The following is a 19923-nucleotide window of genomic DNA, read 5'->3' on the forward strand; positions in this document are numbered from 1 at the left end:
TAAGCACAGCACTGTAGAGCAAAGTGCAAGCTGTCCTCAGATCAGAGCTAGAGGCAGAAAAAAATAAATCACATGGGACTGGTAACAGTGTCATTAAAGCAAGACCTAAACCTCAGGTCTGAGCATCACAGTGGAACATAGTTGCATTTACAGTTATGTGAAAAGTACATCCCTTCCTGTTTTAACAACAGAAGTCAAAAACCGTTAGTTACATTATTATTCTGAATATATCGAACCAGTGGGCTCAAAAAGCTTTAACCCCTGAAGACTAACATGATCAGTAAATATACAGGCTGAAGGTTCGGACTGGCAGCTGTACAGCAACACTGGAAAATTTGAGTCTAAAATCAGCTGCAACCTTCTATCTTTGAGCTACTGAAAGGAAACTGTTTCACACAGAGACTGGTCAGCTGGCAGAAAACAAATTAAATGCAATAGACAAATTCACATTATGATTCTCTAATGGTTCACTCTAATTAAATTAATTTGAATTTCAGCAGCGAAACCCTGAAAATGCTTCTCATTTTTACAATACGATTTTTGCATACATACAGTATTTCAGACACAGACAGCACTGACAAGGATCTAACACAAAGTGGCGCCCAGACGTTAACATGTCATAACCATGAATATAGATTCTGTTGACATTACAGATAATTTTAATGACATGTAATCCGTCCATCTAAGCAGAAAGAAATGTTTCTCTGTTATGTAAAAGAAAAAAAAAACTAACCTGCAGATTTAACCTAAATAAATCACCTTAAGATAAATCATTAAATCAAGTACTTTGGGGGAATTTATTCGGTTGTGTACAGCAACCAGAGGTGGAACTGGATTTTCCTCAGTCAGAACTATATTGTGGGTTTTTATATTGTTGTGAACACTTATTGCACTAGATTCCCCAATTAAAGCAGAATGCTGCTGATAGGTCTTTAAACTGCTGCAAAGTCGTTTACAGTTATAAAACAGCGTTGAAATCCTTGATGCTCCAGCTCAGTCAGGTAGTGTACATAAATGCAGGACATAGGTGTTGCCCCCATAGCGTCGTCTCTTCTGGTCTTTGAAGCCTTTCGTTTTAGGAGTAGTTCATGCAGCTCTAAGTAGTGGTTTGTTGGTTTTATGTAAAGTGTGAGAGATAAAGTCCAGGATGAGAGATGATTTGAAAAGAGAAACTCTCAATTCAGAGGGGAGAAGTGCTGCTCTTCCGTTTTCTTCCTGAACAGTTTGCATGGCTAGCAGACTGGGACCGTATGGCTTTATGCATGTGTGCTTGTCTGGAGGAGCTACAACTAACTTGGGCATCTCATTGTTTTTTTAGGCTGATTTTCATTTTAGCTTTGACATTCAGGTTTAAGCAGACGTGTTGTTGCAGTCGTATGCATCTGTGTTTCAGTTCTGGGTGAGAGTAGTGGCAGCTCCCATTGGAAGCTGTGAAATGGTGAGCAGGTGTGCAGGGGATGTCTAAAGATAACTTCTGTGTATTTGTGTTTTACAGACATCTGTCAGTCCATGGAGAGAGCAGCTTCAGCCCTCAAACCTCTGGCTGTTTTGCAGAAAGAAGCTGTGATGTGTTTGCCTTCAGATCTTCTGGGTATGACCCTCACATCTCCGGCTGCTCTGCAGAGACCGGCTGGCTTCTGGGCTCGGGCGACTCGTAGCGCAGGTGGAAGTTTCTTTTTCTCAGCTTCTCTGGAGCTTTTCTCCACAAAACAATTTCCTAAACACAAAAGTAGATGGCAGCACAAATTGTACAATAAACAGGGTTTAAAGTGATACTCAAAGTGAACGAAGCAGAGAAGTACAACTGGAAAGTCCAAAGAAAACTTTTCTGAAGGATATTAAAACAAATTCAACAGAGGAGTCGGGTTTATGCTGTAGCGGGGATCTGGCAAAACCTTGCTGCCACTCTTATTAGGAAATAACAGATCACAACTTAGATGCTTTACTAGTTAAAGTCAATTAAATTAGATGCACTGGTAATGATTTCTGAGATTAAAAGCTCTAAAGTTTCCTTCACCAGAAATATGTCTCACCATAGAAATGAGACAATTCAGCAGGTCTTAAAACTGAAAGTTTTTTAAAAGGACATATATCATCACCCTTCAAAGCACCTTAAAGAAATTTAAATCATCTTTTCATTTGGTTTTGAGTAGCAAAATGGAAAAAAATTAATTTATCTGATCGAAAAAGGGCCTTTTGAAACCCATTCTCTAAAACAGAAAGCTCCTATCGTATCTGGATACAATATTGCATCCTAAACTGTACTGCGAGTACAAATAGATTATATAGTTTAGATATTAGTTAAATAGATTGAATAATAAAACAATGGTGACAGTTCTTGAAAACTAATGAACAACGGTAAATAATCCCTGAAGAGTTCGGAAGATGTATGTGAATTACCTGCTGTTTAAAGTATCTCCTGTCCTCCTCATCCACCAGCACCAGATTTAGAAAGTAGCGAACGGAGAACTTCTTATTAACATCCCTCATGGTGGGTGTCAGATCATATCCTTTAGCAAAGCAGAGGCAGCATTACAAAGCATTACAAAGGCTGAGCAATTAATTGCATTTGCAATATAATCTCAATTTAACATAATGCAACTTTCAAATCGTTGACGCTCTCAGCTTTGGTGGCATTACATTTAATATAAGACACCGACTTTTTCACTCCAGCTTTTTAGGTGTTGGTAATACGCTTACAGTGGGTCTGCACAGATGGGAAGAGAGAGCTACAGCCAGCATGCATGCAAGTATAACATTGAAGCCCTTCGTGGCAAACATTCCAAAAATGGGATTTTAGGTTGCACCATGGCAGTTAAGATAGATCACTACATCAGTTAGGAAGATTGAAGGACTTACCTGCCAGGAAAAGTCTGATTGGAATTGATTCTCCTTTAACTGGAGCACCGTCCATGATCTCATACTTTGCAACCGTTTCTGTCTCTGTGGTAGTGCTGGGACCTAAAAGGGGCAAAAACAAGTTAATAAACTAAGGTCAATAAACCTCTAAAGACTCTTATTTTACATAAAAAAACAACAGCAAATTAAAGACGATAAACAGGGGGTCTTGATAAAGTTAATTCTTGTGATTGATTGACTTTATGGATCTGACAGTGGAGAAATGCACTCGTTACATCAGCTCAAATAGTCCATTTCATTGTTTACATGCAGATGCTTTGGACTCATACCGATGCCTGTGACCTCCTTCTTGATGAGCTGCAGCTCCATGTGCTGGATCTTGATCCTGACCAGGAGGAAATAAATCTTCCCGACTATCACGTCCTTCAGGTGATATCTGGCAGTCACAACAAAAAAACCTCCTCAAACTGATTGAAAACCAAAACAAATTTCATCATAGAGTGTAACCAATCCAGATCTTACTTGGATTTATTGTATTCAAACTCGATGTGCAGACAATCCTCAATGCCGACCTCCATCTTAATGGAGTTGTTTACGTCTGGATAAGTGGCCAGCTGGTGAACAATTAACTCATATTCTTTCACTAAATCAGACAAAGGGCGAACAATTGTCACCCGGAGGAAATACCTGTGAGAAAAACAAGTTATTGTTAAAGGCAAACTGTTTTTCTGTTAAGTGCTAACAGCAGATTGCTCTAAATCTTAGCTCAATTGAATATTGGGACTTTATAATAACAGATTGCTGATATAAGGTTAAAATTATATCTTAATACTTAGTTGTATTTCAAATAATACTACTAAAAGAAATGAAACATAAGAAAATATGAAACATTCTTCACACTGTTTGGTTTATGCCTACAAGCAGAACTTGTTACTCACCATAACCACTGTTACCCCCAATGATGACGACAATAAAGATCTGTTATTTCCATTTGTATCAATGCTTTATCAAAAATCTGCTTCCCATAACAAAAACTTTTTCCTAAACACTGTGACTAAGCCCAAATTATTATATTCATCACATTTCTTTACTTTCAGCAGAACAAACCCAGTCAGTATTTACTGACTCCCCCACCCCCTGTTAGAGCAGCACAGCAAGATAAGCTTGCAGCAGATAATGTTTAGAGATAAACTCTGCGACCAGCAGGCCAGATGTTTGTATTTCTGGAATATAACAGGCGCACAGAAGCAACAAACCAACCAGATTGAGTCCAGCTGTTACTGTTGTACCTGAGTCTGACGTTTGCTCCGGTGTACGACTCATAGGGCTTTTCCACCTGCATGAACTCAAAGTCGTAGCTTCGGTTCTGGGTTAGTTCTCCAGGCAAAGCCAGCTCTTTTACCAAGTCCACAAACTCATGGGTACTGCTCTTATCAGAGAACAGCTCTAAAATAAATGACAAAATAACATTAAAGAAATTAGCATCACTGTTTTTTTTTTTTTTTATCTTGAATGTAGTTGGCTTCTGCTTTGACTTTACTGTTCTTAACATCCCCTGCTAACTCATCAGCTGAACTTCTGTGGAACAAACAGAAATAGATCAAATTTGATTTCTATTCCCTTGTCCGATAAAAATAATTGATCAAAGGTAAAACTGACAATAAAAAGAGTATTTCCAGTCAAAATGACAAGAAGCAGTTATGACCAGCCCCTCCCTCCTTCTTTTAGGAAATGTTGAAAATAAAAGCTGGAAAAAAAGTCCAGAATAGAACTATGATACAATAGAGAGACTATGTGTTATTTTCCAGGCTCTTTCAGTCCAAGCAATTACAATTATTCCTCTGGTTGGGGGCAAGATTCCTGCACACGACAACCACATGTTTAATCAAACTTTGGTCAATGCGTTGTCATGTGAATAAACCTACAGAGAAAGGAATGTGGCCAGTTAAAACAGGCGCTGTGTACCGGCTGCACACATATATTGTACTTTTCCTGCTTAACAGAACACTGCCATGGATCACTGCATATAGACAGAAAGTTTGCCATCCTGTCTTTTTAACCCTGTAAATCATTTTGAACCACAAGAAACAGAATTCACCTCCAGCCTTTTTTTTTTTTTGGAGATTATGAAAAAAACAACAACATAAAACTGAACATAAGTTCAGTTTTACATCTTATGGTCGCAACAGAAACAAATCCAGCCGTGTTTGGTCTCTTTCAGCTTATATCCATGCAGAGAACATAAGCCAGTTAGAAAAAAATCGGTCTACCATTTGTTAGATTCTCAAAGGCACAAAAAATGCAGTGTAACTTTCAATCTTAAGGGAAAAAAAAAAAAACCTGACAATTTTTTTCATGTAATCATTTGTTTTCAAAGCACAGGGAAGCTTTTGATGCTTATTTATGGCAAAGTAGGAAGAATTTAGGGCTGGATGATACAGCTTAAAAATCTAATCTCCAATTTTTTTCTTACCAAATCTGATGAATTTTTTTTCCACCTAAGTTTCATAATAAAAATGACAAAGGGTAACTGTTGCTTCATTCTTTCTGGAAGGTGACTTTAGTTTAATAGGCAACAAATAATCATGTTTCAAAACAAACAAAAATGTGACTTACTTAAGGTCTGCAGTTATTTGTATGACACAGCAAGATAGTTTTATCCATAATAAGAACACTTTATCGAAGAATAAAAGGTGATCAACTGAAGTCTCTGAGCTATGCAAGCCCAATGAGTGGATTTTTAGAGGAAAAAAGTATATATATTTTTTTTAATTCTCCAAAAAAGAAATATTCTTAAAAAGAAAATGTGATTAAACAGTTTCATCGATTAATCGTGCAGCCTGAGAAGAAGGTAAAACAGAGTTGAAACCCATTGAGCATGAAGAATGTGTAAAGATTTCCACAAACGTCCCACCCGTCCATATTCAACCTATAAAAAGATACATCTACACACCTGAAACCATTTTGCAGCCACAAAATCCTGGTCATGGGAATATACTTTTGGATATTCGAATGAAAGGAGACAAGACAAATGGATGTGCAACACGGAGTAGCTAGAGCCACTGTTTTCTGAATTTGCCTTCCCATTTACATTTTCTCATTTAAGAAGTGTCTTTTTTATATTTTGATATCATAATATAATTTCTTCAAGTTGAGTCATTCCATGGAGCCTTCATGAATGTCTCCCTATTACAAAAATCAAAATGATGACCTTTTTTCTCCAAGCTATCCACTGAGGTCAGCAAACAGTCCTTCTACAAAAACGCATGGATATAATCAGATACAAACTGGTAAAACATCCTGATTTTTGCAGCTGTTGTTCTGTTAGTTGACATGTAAATGGCCCTGAGCAAATATCACTGTATAACTGTGTTGTTTAGGTCCTGCCAACTACAGCTTGCCCAGCCTACATTTTCAGAATAAAAACTCTGCAGGAAAAAAAAAAAGAAAAAAAAAAAAACTATTTTGCCTGTGTATCTGAGGCCACAGCTTTTTAGCAGGTCTACTTTTAGGAAATCTCAATGTAGAGGTAGAAACTAGGGCATGTGTTCTCTACAAAGAGCCCAGAACCTAATATGTCCCCCAAAGGGCTCCAAAACAGCATGGATTTTAATAAGGACGGGTGTTAGGCATTTTTAGAGAAAATAATTCAAGATATGCGAGTTGTAAGTCTCTATAAACATTACAGCTGAACCAGAACACAGTAAATCAACAACACAATGTGAGTTATATGTTCTGCCCCAATAGGCTCACCTATCTGTCCAACAAACTCAATGCGGATGCCTTGATGCTCCAACCGTTTCCCTCCCTGCTTCACATTTAGATTCACCTGTAGAAAAAAATTGTAAGAATCAATTAATCTTATATATATATATATATATATATATATATATATATATATATATATATATTTTTTTTTTTTTTTTTTTACAAATAAAAGTGGCAGCAATTAATGTCATATCTTAAAATGGCCTAGTATTTTTTTTAACCTATATATACATATTTTAAAACCCTAAAACAGCTCTGACATTTGCTGTGTATCCGTGCTATTTCCATCTCTTTTTAGCTGAACATTTTTGGCTCTGTCATTACAGTTCATAATCCCCTTTTATCATTTTGTCACTTTCCAGATTAACTTGCTGTGTATCTGACCGTGCTTCAATCTCTACCTACATGGGGAAATTAAACAAATCACAACAAACTATTTGAAGTACATCTCCATGTTTCACTCATAATGGAGTGCAGGAAAACCTTATTGTCTGACACTAATAAATCATTTTAAAATGTTAGGAAATTATTTTAGTTTCATCAGGAGTCACTTTCAGGCATATCTTTCAGGATTCAGAAGCTCCAGATGGTAACCAGAAATTATTTTAATGACCATTTCATGTTTATAATTCCTAAAAAAACATGAATACATACATGGGTTCATTAAATGGGTTTTTCATAAAGAAGGATACGTATGTTTACCTTTCCAGCTACCGACTCTCCATCATAGAACAGATAGTGTTTCTCCACTTTTCCATCTTCTGTCTTCAGCTCTGCAGTTTTTCTGTTTTCTGCATCATTCAGCACCACGTCTATCTCACATACAGGCCCAAACAATCCTCTCAGAAAACTCTTGAATCAGATAAAACACAGTAAATGTTTATCACACAATTCGACGACCACAATAATTATGAGGCATATGCAGCAGATATATTAAAATAAACACATGTAATATTTTAATTACAAATATGGACTGCTAAATGCTTCTTTCCACCATTTGTTGGGGAAGCATCTTTGCAATCCAAATAGAGTTTGTTTACATACTTTAACACCATGAGAAGTGGGAATAATTCCCACTGTCTCTTGCATTTCTCTCTTATGTCTCTCTCAAACTCCTAAAACTGTAAAGCCAGACTTAAAGACAATGACTGCCTCCGATATTGCCACAACAACCCCAAAGATCAGCAGCTGAATTAACACTTGCTAAGGCATGCAGAAGCTAAACATCTGGAAGCATAAGCTCAGGCATTAGGATGTCAGGAGAAATACAATCTCAGTCAGCTACACAGGAGGAATAAAAAAAGAAACACTTTCTACTGCAGCAGCTAGAAAAAAACAACAGCACAGAAAAATGTGTTCATGATCGTTAAGGAGGACAAAGATGATTGATCTCTTGTAGGAAACGTAAAGGACTAATGCAGTTAGGGTGCATGTGACATTTCAACTTCACATTCCAGAGTGCTAATCAGAGCAACATTTGCTCAAACTAAGTTACTGCACCAACACACCGATTATAGGCACATTAATAAAGCTGCTGCTTTAAAATTTGGTTGACAGTACAGCTTTAAAAGCTGAGTATTTGTTAGACAGCTTTAAACATGCGTGGAAAATGACTTAATTCCGATGCTAATTAGCCAAAAACCCGAAAAAGCTTCTCTCTGTCAAAGTTACATTTCTCATGTCACATTCACTGCAAAGCCTCTTGTGCGCTAGATTTATTGGCGTTAGTTTGAATTTAAAAAGCAGTCCCTGCCGTGTTTTCCAAAGACTGAAGCTTTGGTTTTAGACTCACCATCTTTGCCAGTTGAAGCTAACAGCTAGCCTCCCTCTGTTTGGCCTGACGGGCTGCAAGGAGCGTAGTAGCAGGTTTCTTCTTCTTCTTATGAGATTTTATGGCGGTTGGCAAACTTGTGAAATGTGCATTACCGCCACCAACTGATATGGAGTAAAGCAAGGAAACAGGAAACGATTCACCCCCCCCAAAAAAAAAAAAAAAAAAAAAAAAAATACAATAAAATAACCTGTGTAACTTAAACCCACATAATACTAAATTATACTAAATTACATTTGCCCGTATAATTTTAATTTACTCTAGGTCATCGTACCTCTGCCAGTTTCTGATGGTCCCATTGGTCTTTCCATCATGCTTCCAACCATCTCCCAGTTCATATCTTTAACATCCAGATATTTTTCTGCAGCCTTCACTATTATTTTGATTTTTTCTGTTTTTTTTGTCGTCTGAGCAGTACAATTAATCACTTCCACCATGAAAAGAACAAAATTTGTCTTTTTAACAATTAGTGAGTCTTCATCAATTTTTGGAGATTTCTCTAGAGGTTTGAAATTTGCCGTGTGTTGAACTGTAGGTTTGGGTTTTTCTGACTGAGATGGGATCCTTTTTGCAGCTTCAGCATAAGTTATTCCAAGCTCAAATTTCATTTTTTTTATTTCTTCAGACCTTTTGCTTGCTTCACAGCCGCGATAAGCAGCAGTATGTTCTCCACCACAATTACAGCATTTTATTTTAGCTTCTTTTCCACATTTACCATATTCATGTTCTCCTGCACACCTTCCACACCTCTGTTTCCCTTTACAAACTGCTGCAATGTGTCCGAATTTTTGACATTTGAAACATCTCAATGGTGGTGGATTGTAGATTTTGACATTGTAACTGATGTAACCGATGAATACTTTGCTTGGTAATTGCTCTTCCTCGAATTTAATTAGTACAGATAAACTGTCAGATCTTTCTCCGTTTCTTGTTGTTTTTAACCGTTTTACTTCTTTTACTTTTGCACCGCTTATGTTTTCCAGAATCTCTTTTTCAGAAATTTTCAGAGGAACTCCTCCAATGACTCCCCTGCTGATCTTTTTGTTCTCCATTAGGCTGCACTGAACTCTTATCCCGTCAATTTTGTTAATACGTATTGCTTTGCCTTGCTGGGCGCTGTCTCTGCAGTTAATTAGCAGGTCTCCACTGTACAGAATTCTGGCACCTCTGACTTCTCCAACAAGTTTATTGATGGTTTTTGTTAAGTGAACCGGATTCCAGTTTGTAAAAGAGTCTGCCTGATTAACGACTTTGAATATGACTTTGAATTCATTTTGTTGTGCTGTGGAATGTATGGATTGATCATCACTGGATTGTTCTGAACTAGATTCCCCTTTAACTGATCTCTGTTTTTTCCGCTTTTTCTCATTTTTTGATGCTGCTATCTTCCAACCTTCATTGTCACTATTTCCCTCTTCCATCCCACAAGAATCGCTTCCTGTTTCCTCACTACTCACGGCCCAGGACATTTCTCCACAAGCAGAGCAGCTTCAAAACACGCGCCATGCACCAAACGACCAACGTTCCCAAGTAGCAGGTTTCCCGTCACGTGACCAAAGTAGACTGATTGTGGGCGGAGTCCGAGAAAAAAAAAAAAAAGAAGAAGAAAATAATTTAAAGTTAAATAAAACAAAGGTGTGTTTTGAACTACAGAAGTGTATTGCATTCACCTAGATATAAAAAATTAATAAAACACTAAATTTACGACATAAAACCATCTATTTTCTGTCACTCATTATTCCAGCTGGGGATGCAAGGTGCTGGTGCCTATCTCCATCTGTCTAAGGCAACCCTGAACAGGTTTCCAGTCCTACGCAGGGCAACACAGAGACACACGGGACAAACAACCATTCACTCACACCTAAGGAGAATATAGAGAAGCCAATTAACCTTACGGTCTTAACAGGTTTTTGGACTTTAGAAGGAAGCTGGAATACCCAGAGAGAGCCCATGAATGCTCAGGGAGAACATGCAAGCATGCTTCAATCCAGCCTGCTACACCACTGAGCAGTCCATGACATAAATCAAAACATATAAATGTATAAAATTGTTATATTTTTCTGAGCTAAAGCGATAGCTTTTTATAAGAGTAATATATGATATGTAATAATATATATGATAATATAAAATAGGACATCCTATGCAAAACATTACCTATTGACACTCATGCAATATTCCACTCTCTCACTGTGCAATAACACATGCTAACTACTGTGTAGCCTCTGTAGTATTTTACTTATTTTATAAGGTCAGTACATCTCTGCAGTACAAGTGCAATAATCCAAGTCAAGTACAAGTAGTCTGTAATATTTCAACTTATTTATAAGGTCGGTACATTTCTGCAGTACAAGTGCAATAACCCAAGTCAACTACTAAATTGCGTAATGACACCCCAATAGGCCCGTAAGCAACATTATTTGGCCGGGCCCCATATGAAGTACAACATGTGATAAAGGTTCAGGATACGGAGACAGTTCCATAAATTGGCCAAGAAGAAACAATTATGAAATTCTCAGTAGTCTATGATCACACATTACACACGAAAAACTAGTGACTGCGGGCCTTAAATGGAACCACTGGTGACAGCGCACCACCACATGTTACAGACATCCCAAGGTCCAAAAACTAATTTTAGGGGGATGCTTATCCAATGTGTTTGGTATAAATACGGTCCAGTGCTTTCAATAATATCAGCATCAGGTGGGTTTAAGAAGAATTTTTTTGCACCATTACATCTACAAAGAGACGTTCTAATCTACAATTGCGTAAGTGACTCACCAGGTATCGGTGATGGGGCCCCTAATGGGTTGTGGGCCCCTAAGCAGTTGCTTTTTCTACGTACCGATATTTACGCCATTGCAACTACTATATAGTCTTCCCTTAGCTCTCTACTGTGCAGATATATTTTTTTTATATCTAAGGGAAACATATTCTTGAACCTTCTTTTTGTATTATATAAACTCTTTTTATATTTTCTGTTGTATTTTTATCTTTTAGGGTATCTTGCTTTAACTCTTTGTACACTATATAAGCTACTGGAAGCAGTATCTCCCTGAAGGAGTAATCCCAAAGGATAAATAGTTGATTCTAAGTGTAAGTCTATTAGATTTTTTTAATGAAACATAAATAGCAAATGTTTGTGGAATCACAAGCACTGCAAGAATTAAGCTTGCAAAGTTATTAGTTGATTAAAAAGCTACTAGGGTGTCTTTCTTCTGCTTTCTGAATCTGGTGTCCCTCTGCCCATAACCACCATGGTAATACGTAGGTAGAATCAACATGGTGGTCAGTGGGAAACAATTTACAAAATCTGACTACTAAGGACTATTGATTTTATTTTTTATCTTATAAAAAATGTGCTGGGGTTATCTAATGCTTGGTGATAGGATGTTGAAACTATGCAGTTGGTTTGGCAGATAGTTTTCACTACATCCCAAAAATCAGAATATAGGAAGGACCACGAATGGATGGTTTGAGTGCTGATATTTCTCCCCAGGATGGTATCACAGCCAAACAGGAACAGATGAGGAGCAATGACTTAAATATTCCAGCAGATGGCAGTAAAATGCCAACAATGCGCCTGTCTGTAGCCGTTTTTTTTCTGAAAAGAAGAAAACAAACATGGCTTCCATCAACAGCATCGAGTGGAGATCTATCTGCGACAAATTCACCAACGCCCAACATCTCACCGAAACAGAGTCCAGAAAAGACCCAGAAAACGACCCGTTCCGGTCCAAATACAAAGCCAGGGAGCTTCTAAGAGAAATCTACTGCTCCCTGAAGAGCTTCGAGGCCGGGGACGGAGAGGAGGAGGCCGGCGGAGACAACTGCGAACAGCCGCCCCCTGCTCAGCCACTGGACGGTCAGAGGGAGGATGGGTTCAGCCGGGGCCTCAGCGGAGACTCTCCTGCGGGGATGCGGGCGGCTAAGCTCGGGGCTGTGGAGTACTACCTGGGGGTTAACCACGTGGACACGGAGGAGCTGTCAGCCGGACAGGAGCATCTTATGAACTGCATGAAAATGCTGGAGAAATGCAGGGTGTCATCAGAGAACGTCTCTCTGTTCATCCATGTCAGGGTAAAACTGGTTACTCCCTCATAAATGTTTCTCCATAAGCTCTAATCTTTACACCCCCCCTGTGTGGAGCTCATCAGCTGATGCTGATCATGTGTTTCTTTGTGCTTTCAGAACCAGCTGGGTGTCCTTTGGGCTGGCCGTGATGAGACAGAGACAGCTCAGGGTTTCCTGGAGACAGCAGAGTCCATCTACCAACACTACATGAAGGAGGTGATGCTGATTCCCTCTCAGAGTGGGAAATAGTCCATTTGATCTGAGTTATCTGCAGGTCTTGATAAGCACGGGGGATGTTTATAATCCTCATCCTATTAGAGATTAAATAGCACTGATTTGGAAATATACATTGGCTCAATCAGTTGGATCCTTTTAAGTAAGAAAAGTACATTTGTGTCTCTGTGTTTACAAAATCAAAGATTTTATTCAACCAAGCTATTATTATTATTATTATTATTATGGGATAGTAGCTAGTGTTAATTACCAGTTACAGGGTAGAATCAATGTAGAAGACAAGGAAAATGTATAGCTTGTATAGCTAAATGAATCTAAACAGATCCACTCTCTGTTTGTTTAAGTTGAAAAAACGTACAATTTTCTTCCTCTTAAGTTGAGGTCCATTTCTAAGCAGAGGAGGAGCTAGATGGGGGGCCAGGGGTGGCCACAGCCATCAATGGCGTAACGACACAACAATAGGCCTGTAAGCAACATTATCTGGGTTGGCCCCATATGAAGTACAACACCCCATCCGCCCCCCTGCCCGCTTCCTCCCCCGCCACCGCCCCTGCTGCCGTAGACAACCGACAACACACTTCATCATTTCATCATTCTTCACCTTCACTAGACATGGGTATACTTTAGTATATTCTGCTGTAAAATGAGTCTTATTGGGCTACCTTGAGTTTCACAGCCCCCCTCCTCACCCACGCCCTCTACATTCGTCTCCTGGTCACAATCTTCACTCACTGTAGCAGCAACGTCCACCTCTGCCTCTTTAGTTGTTTGAAAGAACGTGTTTATTTTGGGAAGTTTTTTTCCGTTCTTCCAGCAGCTCTTCTTTGCTTTTTCTTTTTTGGAATCCGCTTAAGTACTTCATTTTGGTATCCATCGTCACTAACACATTGTTACGTTTTTAATCAACACTCTGGATTAGCCATAATTCCAAGTCGAATTGTAAAAAGAGCCTTTTTTTTTTTAAGATCTTGATTTCGGTTTGAAACATATTATGGGAGTGTTTTTTAATTTTTTTTTCACCAACCGCCTAATGAACTATCCACAGTTATTAACATAGTAATTAAAAGTACCACTGTCTGCTTTGTCGTGTATAAACGGGTCACCTTGTGTTGGGGTATTAATAAGGTCCGGTCAGTTGATTTAGTATCAGGTGGGTTTAAGATGAATTTTTCGCACGATTTTATTTGCAAAGAGATGTCCTAGTCTACAATTGTATAGGGGGCCTACCAGGTGTCAGTGACGAGGCCCCAGAGGTTGGGGGCCCCTAAGCAACTGCAGTCTCTGCTTACCGATAGTTACGCCATTGATGCCCACCCATCATTGGCCACCCCTACCATCCCCCCCCCCCCTCTAATACAGATGATGGCAGCAGTAATACTCTCAGGTAGAAAATTCATTTAAATATTTCATATATTACTTACTATATTTTCATGTATTCATAATTTCTTGACAACAAAAAACTGCGGTTAATTATACACATCAATATACTAATATTAACGATGATACATACAGAATTCATGCTTAACTTTGGCTTGACCCTGAGGTTCTGGCGCCTATCTACTTTCAGCCACCTCTCAGTGTACAAGATTGTCTCAGATGTACATGCATCAGTTATTTCCGTCTGTGGGATGCTAAGCTAACTGCCTTTTGTGCACTGAGATGCATTAAGTGAATAGAAACGAACCCATGCATATGTTTAGTCTACCTTTCACTCCCCTCTGCACAGGCTCCTCCGTCTCCCTCTTCTGTTAAGTTCAGGAGCTATAGACTCTGATTCTGCTAAAATTTCAGAAAAATCATCAGACGATAGACTTTACCCACTTCCAAGCGGTTTTGGTTGTTGGTTTAAATTCAAACCCTCCTCAACGCCTATGATTGTTGTTTTCCTTATTTTACTCAGGATGGGAGGCCTCCGACTGACATGACAGAGTATTTCAGCACAGAAGAGAACCTTCTGACACACCAGGAAAGAACGAAGAGGTAGTTTCTCTTATAGTCCGTTACAAATTTCAAAACAAATCATCTTTGGAAAAGAGTTGAAGCTCTCATATTGAAGGCATCCAAGCTCCAAGTCTCTCTGCAGATTCTCTTATTCCTTTAGCTCTTGGCTTTGACTGGGCCATTTGAACAGATAATAATGCTTAGATGTAAACCTTTCCTTTTCTCTGAGCTGTTTACTGTTTGATATATTATTTTATAACATATTTTTACTTTAACCTTCTCTATGACTTGTTTGTGATGTTGATTTCTCTGCTAGTGTGTCTCGTGTTAATATGGTGTCACTTCACTCTGTATGTTACCAGGTTTGAGTTGGCGTACACCCATACCATGTACTACCTTGCTCAAGTTTATAAAAACCTGGGTATGTTTCCTTTATCACTGCTAGTGAAATATGTTGGTTTGAAAACTGTAAACTGAAACCAAATAAAATATTTGATTTAAAGATAAAGATGATTTTTTTTATTTCTTGTTTAATGGTATTTATGACAAATCATTTGACTTGTCAGGTGAAAACGAGCGCGCTGCCACCTACTGTCACAGCACCCTGCAGAGACAGCTCCAGTTGAACCAGTACAGTCCAATGGAGTGGGCCCTGAATGCTGCCACACTGTCTCAGTATTATATTACGAAGGTGGGGCTTGTATGACTTTAATCTGAAATTTAATAAGCATTAATCCGTTTTTTCTTTTCTTTTTTTGTTGTTGATTTTACTCATATCCGCATGTAAATAGATTAAGATTTATGTTAAAAGTTGATCTGTTTAGGGGATTTTTGTGTATATATATATTTTTTTGTTATATATGTGCTTTTTTTGTTTTTCAGGGCAGATACATGGAAGGCAGGCACTGCCTTGCAGCAGCTACTGTTATATCCAGGTTGGCTGGAGAGGTTCCCTCAGAAGCTGCTGCACAAGAAAGTAAATATCTGCTAAAAAATGCTTCACTAATGGGCAGTAAAAGCCTCACCATGCAGCATATTAACTGTTTTTGTATCGTAGTAACATGTTCCTTGATTATTGCAAGGATTATATGTGTAAAAAGAACCGAAGACTGCTCAAGCCAGACTTACTTACACTAAAATCTGTTGTTTAGTTTACGTAAGCCTTTTTATCCTTCCTCTCATTTGCGTTTGGGACCTCTTTCCATCTCTTTCTGTCTGTCCCAGGTGAGACAGAGAGCGAGCGCAGGGAGCAGCTCCGGCAGAAACGAGCAGAGATCGCCAGATGTTGGATTAAATACTGCCTCAATCTCCTGCAGGACTCCAAGAAGCTGCTGGAGGTACTGCACAAGCATGTGAACCGTCTTATAGGATTGTCTTTTGGTTCAGTTGAAGTTTCTTTATGTGCTTCTTAGAACTTTAAACATGTGTTGAGTTATAAAAGAAAGTCTTTTGATCATTTTGATTTTGATGTGCATCAGGATAATATCGGTGAGCTGGATACCGATCGTCAGGATGAGTTGAAACAGGCAAGACGGCAGGAGGAGGAGGAAGAAGAAAAGGGCAGGAAGAGCGCTCTGCTGTTTGGATCAGAGGATACATTTGATTCCATCGCAAGCACAGAGGAAAAGGTTTGTATCTATCTGATGCCTCCGATCTCTTTTTTTTTTTTTTTTCTTATCTGCAGATTGTGTACCAAAGGTCATTTTCAGCTGGGTGTTCATGTTAGGGATGTGAGCTTCTTAGAGCAACAGTCGTTAAATGTTAACGTTTCTTTTCACAATCAATATATGCTCATTATTGCCCACGTAAATCACATTCAGACTTAGCAAAGAGTTAAAAATACAGATAATAAAACAGTTTATGAAACGGGACAAATTCACAATCTATTTTTATTAAAAGTTTGCACAAATATTTAGAGGTCAATATCAGAGATCTTTCAAAATGTGTGATAGGAAGTAGGTTTGAGGAATTAATTGCATTTGAAAGATAATCAAAATTGATCAAAATTCCAAATTGCAGAGGCGCTCAGTTTTGGCAGCGTTACATTTAATAACGGTTTTTTTTTTTCCCTTACTGCAACCCCACAAGAAGTGGTAATATGTTTAAAGTGGGTTTGCTGCCAGAAAAATTTAAGATAAACTTCCAGCTAGCATGCAGATCTATGCAAGCTTGTAGAAATAAGCATTTTTCCAAACTAAGGTTACAATAAAATCTCTTAACAATGCACTCTGGACAAGCAAGCTTTCAAGGTAACGAAAAAGCTGAAACCTTGTAGTGAAACATCTACATCATTGTGATTAGTACAAAGGAGATTTGAAATAAATTTACAGTTGCAATATCGGTTGAAATTAATCGCAATTTAGATGTTTGACAAAATCATTCACCCCTAATTGAAAGTAAAAGTTTGCAAATGTTTGACATTAAAATGTCCTAAAAAAACAATAATGTGTAACATGTATATGTTTTTTTTAATAAACACATGAAAGAAATTCCACGGTGCTACTGAAGCAGACAGCTTGGTGACCTTGATGGTCACATGTTGTCGGCCAGAACGTTTTGGAGCTACTGGAGTCAGTTTTAAGTGAAAAGCAAAAGAACAGAACCCCTCCATAGCTGTAGACACACACTTTGTGTACGGTTGTTCATGCAACCACTAATAAAAAGGTGCTGAACATCTGAGTATGAATGCACATCTAAAGAGGAGTGAGACTCTGCAAGCGAGACCTTTCTGCAGGACAACTGTGATTTAAAGACTGTTGCATATAATTCAGAGAAGTACTGGTATTTTTGCTTTTGGTGTCAGATCTTCATACCGGCCCATTACTACAGGCTTCTTCAACGATAACATGAACATATTCTGTTAGGGGAAAAAATTAAGACATAAATTAATGTAATCATGTCTTTGTTTACAGGTGATGTGTTTGTTCCCTCTGGACTTTGCAGAAGCCAGAGCTGTTTTCCTAGTGGGACAGAACTATGTAACGCAGGTATGATCCACAAACAGCAGTTTATTGGACAGACTGGCATCAGCTGCGCTCTAGTTATCAAGGGTCAGATAGATTTATAGATTTATAACATCTTTGTTTATCATCTAACCAATATATATACAGGTGTTAGGATTCACTTGGCTTTCGTTCTTATTCATTATTTCAATGTTCCCACTGTGTTCTATAAGTTTTGGCATCCCAGGAATCAGCTTTAACTGAGCTGATGCAAAGTTAGCACGTAGAGTTTAAATGTATCATATTTAAAAGATAATATTCTATAAATTACATCGGTTCATGATATATCTTATATGGCTGAGATGATTGCTGATCATTAGTCTGTGCAGCTTGGCCTGAGGAATAATTATCAGAGGCCAGAAGAGATAGAAATCAGTGAGGGACTTTTGTAAATACATCTTAAAGTCTTACAGAGTTGCATCATTTCTTTCTTTCCTCAGACAGTCATGCATCCAGGTTATGCACTAAATGCTACTTGGTTTATGATTATAGTCATGGCGACATTTAGTTTCACTTCAGCATTTTGGTCAACCTTAAAAACCGTTTTGGTCTCATGAAAGTTACCTCCCTGAAGCTGTGCATGTAAGCTGATGTTAGATCATGTAAAATTGTGCGTCTAACAGATTTCATGTGTCCATCCTACCTTTGGTTCCAAGGCTAAGGAGTTCTTTCAGATGGATGGATATGTGACGGACCACATAGAGATTCTGCAGGACCACAGCTCTCTGTTTCGGGCCCTGGCTTTCTTTGAGGAAGATCTGGAACGCCGCTGCAAAATGCACAAACGAAGAGTTGACATGTTGGAGCCAATCTGCAATGGTGCCGATTTCTGACTCAATGTTCTGACTTTGCAGGAATTTGCTTTCTAAATTGTAACCGGATCAATGTTCTACTGGTCTGTTTGTTTCTAGACTTGAACTCTCGATACTACCTGCTGATCCGCAGGCAGCTGATGTTTGAGTTAGGGGAGACTTATAATGACATGATGGACTTGAAGCTGACTCTCGCCAACAGACAAGCAGACAACCATTCTCTAGATAGCCATACCATTAAGAAATTCAACCATCTCTGCTCTGCCTCTGCCAAGTGAGTCTCCATTTAGACAGCCTCTCTGTGCCTTTAACAATTCCTGAATGATTTAAAATCCTCTCCTCTCCAGGTATTTCCAGATGTTCATAGATTCGCTGTGCTCACCAGAAGGAAAGCCTCCTGAGCACCTGGAGGAGGAGGTGCTCAGACCAGCTCTAGTGGCCCGATTCAGGGTCGCTCGACTTCACAGCAAACTGATCAGCTCCTCACCCCCAGTTCAGATGGAAAATCTCAACAGAGCTTTAGAAAACTACAAGTATGATCATAGACATGTTGATATGCAGTCATTGGTATGCCTTGTCGGTTCTAAGTTTTTAATAACAACACACAGGTATGTGGTGGAGTATTGCGAGACTCACCCTGAAGCAGCGGTCGCCGTGGAGACGGAGCTGGAACTCAGCAGAGAGATGGTCGGCCTTCTTCCTCTAAAAATTAACCGCCTTAAATCAAGGATGGCAGCAAACAACTAAGGACCAAGTTGAAAATTCCCTCTCTACTGGCTGATATACTGCTAAACTGATCATGTTAACTACATTGTATCTCGTTACTTTGGCGCCAGAGACGCTTAAATGTAAATTCTGATAGTTTTTTGTTAATGTACTTAAGTGTTTGTTGACTTCTCCCGTTAAGCATGCTGCGTTTGAATGCATCACAGCCAATAACTGCTGCAATGTGCCCTGAATATTGTGCAATAAAGTGGTAATTTCATCTCTCATTCCAGCTCAGATAATATGTAGCATATTGCAGTTAAGTGAAACAAATTTTAGGTAGCAAGGAAAATAAAAAGTTGGTATATTTTCCAGAGCATGGATTTGTGTTCCACCCTCTGAACCTAACAGGATGTTTCATGATGACCTGTTTGCTTCGTCAGATTAAATTTTTCCCCTCTAGCATTAGGAATTAGTGGAACATTAACTCACTAAACCTCATGTTTAGTTGCCTCCTCTTCTCAAAAAAATTCCAGTTTTTTTCTCTTCATTTAGTTTGAAATGACTTATTTGTCTGATTTTGCTCTTCCTACCTTTGACGTAAAATTTGATTTCAACTTTTCCACAGCAATTCAACAAATAGAAATTAATGACTAACATATACTGAAATACTAAAAACCATGACAAAAAATATTCAACT

General features: G+C 38.6%; 2 protein-coding genes across 2 annotated transcripts; one reads left to right on the plus strand and one right to left on the minus strand.

The window, feature by feature from the left end:
* Positions 1–354: 354 nt before the first annotated feature.
* vps26a (VPS26, retromer complex component A) lies at positions 355–8498 on the minus strand. Its single transcript, XM_038294586.1, has 9 exons — positions 8420–8498; positions 7330–7479; positions 6613–6688; positions 4149–4305; positions 3382–3546; positions 3189–3295; positions 2860–2961; positions 2401–2510; positions 355–1717 (listed from the first exon to the last, which is right to left on the minus strand). Exons 1-9 carry the CDS (start codon positions 8420–8422, stop codon positions 1601–1603), a joined length of 987 nt encoding a protein of 328 aa, XP_038150514.1. The 5' UTR covers positions 8423–8498; the 3' UTR covers positions 355–1600.
* Positions 8499–12012: 3514 nt separating this feature from the next.
* On the plus strand, positions 12013–19691 carry LOC119789613 (kinesin family binding protein). The gene is given in 14 exon segments (XM_038294585.1): positions 12013–12032; positions 12034–12535; positions 12647–12745; positions 14664–14743; positions 15067–15125; positions 15271–15395; positions 15587–15680; positions 15929–16041; positions 16183–16332; positions 17617–17691; positions 18363–18525; positions 18618–18792; positions 18866–19051; positions 19127–19691. Coding segments are annotated over 14 exon segments (1980 nt in total). The 3' UTR covers positions 19266–19691.
* The last annotated feature ends 232 nt before the right edge of the window (positions 19692–19923 follow it).

Source organism: Cyprinodon tularosa, unplaced genomic scaffold, assembly GCF_016077235.1.
Source record: "Cyprinodon tularosa strain WSP-4 unplaced genomic scaffold, ASM1607723v1 ctg342, whole genome shotgun sequence".
Lineage (NCBI taxonomy): Eukaryota > Metazoa > Chordata > Actinopteri > Cyprinodontiformes > Cyprinodontidae > Cyprinodon > Cyprinodon tularosa.

Excerpts from the sequence above, each read along its gene's own strand:
- vps26a (XM_038294586.1), bottom strand. Across the intron at positions 2,962-3,188 it reads GAAGGAGGTCACAGGCATCG|GTCCCAGCACTACCACAGAG; the intron begins GTATGAGTCCAA and ends TGCCCCTTTTAG. Across the intron at positions 1,718-2,400 it reads GGAGATACTTTAAACAGCAG|GAAATTGTTTTGTGGAGAAA; the intron begins GTAATTCACATA and ends TTTTGTGTTTAG.